The following is a 6,000-nucleotide window of genomic DNA, read 5'->3' on the forward strand; positions in this document are numbered from 1 at the left end:
TTACAAAGCTAATTGGTACCAGGACACCTTAAGAAGAGGATATACCTTGACTGTAGAGCATATAACAATGTTAGGGAGATCAGCATTGGTTTATAGGTCTCCCTCACTCTTTTGATAGTGTTCTTTGAAGGCAGTGGCTATTTTAATCACCTCCCTATCTCTGGTACACGGCAGGGACTCAAATGTCAGCTGAATAAACGTATGTCTGCTAACAGACATACAGTAAGAGTTTAACCTCTCCTTCCAAATCTACCATGTGTCCTTCTCTCCTCAACAGTGCATCTGCAGAACTTTTAGGTAATAGGTTGCTTTGGGATAGAGGGTTTTCTTTACAGAAAGTTTAAATATTTGAGTTTAATTTTTGGCATTTCATGCTTCTCTTTTCTTAACAAAGAGAAGAGAAATGAGAGAAGAAAGGTAGGATTATATTAATATCAAAAGATAAATGGATAGGCTGACTATGACAAAGGCAAAAAGCAAGCACAGTTGGCCATATGATGATACCAGCTGACACATATTCTACACCACCCTCTCCCTCTCACTCCAAGACACACATACACAGGTGCACATAAAAAGCTAATAACAAGTCACTTTGGGAAGTTCAGTCATAACCTATCAACAGGAGACCCCATCGAATAGTAAACACCAGAATGAGTATATTATTAGAGCTGCTAATGGCTAATGAAAATCTGGAGATCAGGTTTCTGGGCACATCTCGCTACATCTGTGCACTAGGCAGTCCCAGACGGTATAAAAACCAAGTTTGGGGCCTGCTTCTTCGTGATACGCTGTTCCTGCAATATTGCCAAGGTTGTGACAGAATCGTGCGACCAGATCAAGAATCGTCTGCCTGCAGTCTCCTCAGGCACAGCCCTGCTCCTGACTCTGCACATCTGAGAGAAGTTTCCAGTCAACTTCTGGGTCCCAGGAACAAGGCTACTGTTACATAAACACCAGAGGGGCCTTGTTTTACTCCTTCTAGGGAAAGAGAACGGTCACAGTACTCAACATACTGCTCCCCTCCCCCAAGACTGACTGGGAAGGGGCGCGAGGGAACTCTCCGGCGTAACGGGAACATTCTATGTCTTGACTGAAATGTAGGTTACCTGGGTGTACGTGTTTGTCAAAATTATAGTATTATCCTCTTAAGATTCACGCATTTCACTGTATGTAAATTTTGCCTAGAAAAAAAGAACCATGCACAATGATCAAACTCTACGTAATAGGTTTACTATCTGCAGTAGTATGGACCAGCAATTTTGGAACTACTTTCTGTGTATTCCAGGCTTGAGCAAGTAAGTGAATATATGCAGGATGCTGGGAGCCAGGTTTCTCACTGTTGGGGAAGGTAGTTACAAATATGGAAAGGGGGAAAGTTAACGTTACCAAAGGGGATAAAATGTATCATGTGCCTCCTGACATGAGGATATATCATCATTTCTTTGGTATTCCTGCCAAAAATTCATAACCTGAATCTCATCATAAGGAAACATTAGACAAATCCAAATTGAGGGAAATTCTACAAAATAACTGGCAAAATGTCAAAGTGGTGAAGTTAAGAAAGACAAAGAAAGGCTAAGGAACTTTTCCAGATTGAGGGAAGCCAAAGAGACATGACAACTAAATGCCCGATCCTGAACTGGATTCTGGTCTGGAGAAAAAACTTATGAAGAACATTATTGGTACAAATAACAACATCTGAAATATGGACCGTGTATTAGATAACAGTACTGTTACACAAACATTAAACTGCCTGAATTTGATAAGTGCATTGTGCTTAGGTAAGATAAGAACCTTTTTCTTAGGAAACATATGTTGCAGTACTTAGCTATGAACAATCACAATGTCTCCAACTGACTCTGTTTCAACAAAGAGAGGAGAGGCAGGGAGGGAGAAGAGCACATACACACAAATGGGGGAAAATGTAAACACTTGGGGGATCTGGGTAAAGGAGTTCCTTGTACTATTCCTGCAACCTGTCTGTAAGTTTAAAATTATATCAAAATAGAAAGGTACCCCTCCAAATACCCTAACTTCCTCCCAATTACTTAGGTGAAAATCTAAAAACAACAAATTAACTCCATGTATTATAAGAAATTCTTTCAAGAATATCAGTTTCAAATCTGTACTCTTCCCTTTGGTAGCAATTCCACACAACTATTTGGCTCTGAATTCCTTTATGAAACCTAAAAAAGGACTCATATACCTTCAAATAGGGTTTTTTGAAATTCTAGTGACAGATACTATCATTTTGGAAAGTCTTACAAGGCAATAAATAGAAACTGGAATGAAAGCGACTCCTCACCACCCTCCTCCCTCCAGATTTTTCAGTATTTTTTCTGGAAGATGGAACAATTCACCTGGCTGTATGCCAAGCTAAAATCAAACAGGATAAGGAACAATTTGCGTGTAGATGATTTAGCCTTCCCTGCCACAGAAGCAGAGAACTGTAGTCTTCCCCACCTCAGACCTTATAAAATGTCTATATTTTATTGATATAAATAAGGTAATGAAGGCATTTTTACTCAGCATAGTTTATTCTACCTCCCCAATCTTTCTGTACTTGTGCTTAAATCAAGACACAAGCATGGCCTTAGTGCTAGGGGGGGAAAAAAAGCAAAAATACTGAACACTACCAAAGGAAAAAATTACTTCATGGATGTCAAAGGAGAAATTTTTAAAAGTCATTTTTAGCCTCAAAGAATTTTTTTGAAACAATAACAACTATGATATGACTCAGTATAAAAAATATTATGCTAAGTATGAATTAAGAAAAATTCACATGCACAGAGATGAAAATGTAATTGGATTTGTCATTTCAAAGTATTAATGCTAGGTTTGCAGATAATAGAGAATGACATCCTCCTAAGCGAATAAATAAGTTAGCCAAGTAAGTAAATGCTGTGTTTCTACTGTAAGGAAATACATGCACCAATGAAGCAACCTTTTCAGCACAAAAGAAATTTAATACCCAGACCACATGAAAAGTGATCGCTATGGGAATAGCACAGCTGTTAAAATCCAAGTCAGTTTGTATTAAATCGTCCAGCATGTTTATGTAAAGCAGGACTCTCAGAATGACCACCAAGGGGAAATAATTTTGCTAACAAAAAAGTAATACCTATAATTAATTTAATGCTTACAATAAGTGTGAAAGAAAATGCAAAGCTATTCTCTTTCAAAGGATATAAGGGACCTCAGCTAGCTGGTATGCTTGTGATCCTTTTGTAAACAGTATCTCAAGGGCTAATTTAATTAGAAATAGAACAAGAAAAAATGAGTGTTTGCGTTTCACTTCGAGAACCCAATTATCGTTATTTCATTGACTTACCAGATTTACATAAAGCCACAGAAAAACCTCTGGCACCGGTGCCAAACAATTTCAGTATGAAAATTAATACTGCCAAGTTATTCTGAGACCAATTAGCTTAGCCATTCAAAGAAAAAAATGTGCTCCACTGAAGAGCACGTAATCCTAAAACCTGCATTTCTGAAGACAGAAGGGCACACAGACGTCCTTGAGGCCCTGACTCGAGAAGACAGAAGATGCCTTAAAGGACCTACAGAAAAAAGGAGCTCACGGATAACTACTAACAAACAGCTTTAAATCTCAACAGAGACACTTGGGATGCATAACGATAGAACAGGAGCTTACTTTACTTTTGAAGAAAAGAGAGAAAGAGTTACTCTAAGTTTTTGAGCACCTAAAATTAACCAAATTTATCAACATTGTTTGTCAAATCTGAGTTAACTTTTTTAAACTTTTTTTTTGGCTGTGCCGCACGGCATGTGGGATCTTAGTTTCCTGATCAGGGATCGAACCCGTGCCCCCTGCACTGGAAACTCGGAGTCTTAACCACTGGACCACCAGGCAAGCCCCCTGAGTGAACTTTTTAGAGAGACTGACTGGTCAGGATTGTGCTTCTCATAAGACAAGACTCGGGTAAAGTTTTCAAAGAAAGCGTGTCATCTCAGAGTGGAGAGACTATCCCTAGAATTCAATCCCTTTCAGAGTGCCAGATGTAGGCTACACAGCAAAGTCTCAAATTATAACTGAGAGGCCAGAGTTTGGGATTAATGACCCCAACGCTATTTTGCATAACACTTGAACATGGAAGTCTTATCAAGAATCATGAGTTTTAAAAGCCCAGGTTAAATCACTGGGCATTAGAAGGCTTAAAGAGGTATCCAAAAGGAAATCAGCTATAGCACACAGTGTGCATGTAAAAATAACTCAAGACTATCTCAAAGCCTATTAAAAAATGAGATGCCATCACTGTAGTTTTGAGATACATCAGCCGTTTCCCATTACAATGGAGGACATACCAGCTCTATTTTTAGAACCTCTGGAAAGATCAAAGCTGAATGGGCCCTTTTATTGGCTCCCGATCCAGGGCCCTAATCTCTGTTTACTCCTTCTTTGTCATTATGTAGATCTCCGAAAGACACACCACCAGGACCGCCTGCTACCCCTCATCCCCTGAGTAACACTTAAAAATTGCTCTGGGACGGTCGGTACAAGCGAGGAGCTCTCTGGGGAGGAACAAAGACGAGTAAAGTTCAAATTCGAGTCCAAATTACCATCGTGATTCAAGTACTAATACAGAACTATAGTGATCTAATCCAGTCTCTCTCTCTACACTATAAACCACACTTTCTCAGGCTGGTTTCTCTGTGAGAATGAATACAGATAAAATGAAAACACAATCCTTTCTGGTTTGGCATTTTTAGGCCCTCCCCTCCTCCACAGAAAGCCCTCAGTTGGTTTCAGTGCCTCCGGCTAGTAAGGCTGAAGAGCTCATTTTAAACAAGTCCCATGAATGTAGAACGACTTACTTTGGAAGAACAAGCTGTACATTTGTCAAATGCCAGGCTGACAGGAAGGACATTATCAAATCGCGACAGAAATCCTCGTATCTAAAAACAAACACAACAAGGCACATCAAGCCCAGAATGACACACCTGTGAAGTACGTGTGTCGCTTCTGACAAGAAGTGGGAAACAATTAATAGGGTGCTCCTGGTACAGATTCACAAAAATGAAGTTCAATGTAGATATTTTCCCTCGTACTATATAATCAGTTTGAGGAAGAACTATATGAGGTCCTTTATTCCATTAAGAACCGGTCTACAAGCCTTGCACATATTTGAGACCTAAACACAAACTGACTCCAAAATATAAAAAGAAAGCTGTAAAATCTGAAGTATTGTTTTCATAAATGTCTTCAAATATATAACCAGTCAACTAGTTTATTACTGACAATTCTCGTGTATGTTACAGTGAATATAGGACAAGTGTGCATTTTTAGGATGTGGTATTGGAGTGCGGCCTCACTAGGTAAGAAGGGCTGGGGACTACAGAAGGCAGAAATGGTCCTAAATATAGATCCAGTTACTTGCCTGAGTTGGAACAGATAGGGATAAAATGGAGCGCATTACCAAGTTTATGGGGAAACAGCGCCACCTTGAGCACCTCAGTTATAATTTCTGAATCACAACTCATTTCCATTTATGGGGTGTCAGTTATAACCAGGTTTCGCAAACTATAATTTAAGTAATCCAGACACTACACTTCCAGAACTACACTGACACCAAAAGGGGACTTTAAACTGTTACATATATCATTTAAACATTATTACTAAAAATATTTATGGTGAAATCTCTAAAGTCTCCATAGGACTCAACATTTACAATAAGCCAAACACCACCAATCTTCTCTTGAGTTAATTTATTTGGTCTTGACAACCACCCCACTGATGAAACTCCGGCTGGGAAGGGTGAAGCATCTTGGCTCAGGTAAACAAAAAGTGACAACGCTAAGATTCAGAAGCGGGCCCCTGATCCCAAACCTGGCCAGGCCCTGGCCTGGGCTCCCTCTCTCCTTCCTTTCCCTTCCCTCCCTCTCAGGACGGCACAGCTTTTGTCTTCAATGTGAGGGCTCACCACACATTTAACAGCCTCACTTGAATACAGCAAAAGAACAAAACCCCCCCCCCCACAG

At 39.8% G+C, this 6,000-nt stretch overlaps 1 protein-coding gene across 5 annotated transcripts in view; it reads right to left on the minus strand.

Moving 5' to 3' along the window:
- ATG7 (autophagy related 7) overlaps nucleotides 1-6,000 on the minus strand; it is a 325,835-nt gene that overhangs the window by 149,414 nt on the left and 170,421 nt on the right. For 4 of the 5 annotated variants that reach the window (XM_024740183.1, XM_024740182.1, XM_024740181.1 and 1 more), the window contains one exon: nucleotides 4,837-4,917. The exons of the other annotated variant lie outside the window; for it this stretch is intronic. In XM_024740183.1, the coding sequence (XP_024595951.1) occupies nucleotides 4,837-4,917 (81 nt within the window). The remainder of the gene's footprint in view (nucleotides 1-4,836; nucleotides 4,918-6,000) is intronic. 5 annotated transcript variants of the gene reach the window in all.

The sequence above is a fragment of the Neophocaena asiaeorientalis genome, unplaced genomic scaffold (assembly GCF_003031525.2).
Source record: "Neophocaena asiaeorientalis asiaeorientalis breed wild unplaced genomic scaffold, Neophocaena_asiaeorientalis_V1.1 scaffold75, whole genome shotgun sequence".
NCBI lineage: Eukaryota > Metazoa > Chordata > Mammalia > Artiodactyla > Phocoenidae > Neophocaena > Neophocaena asiaeorientalis.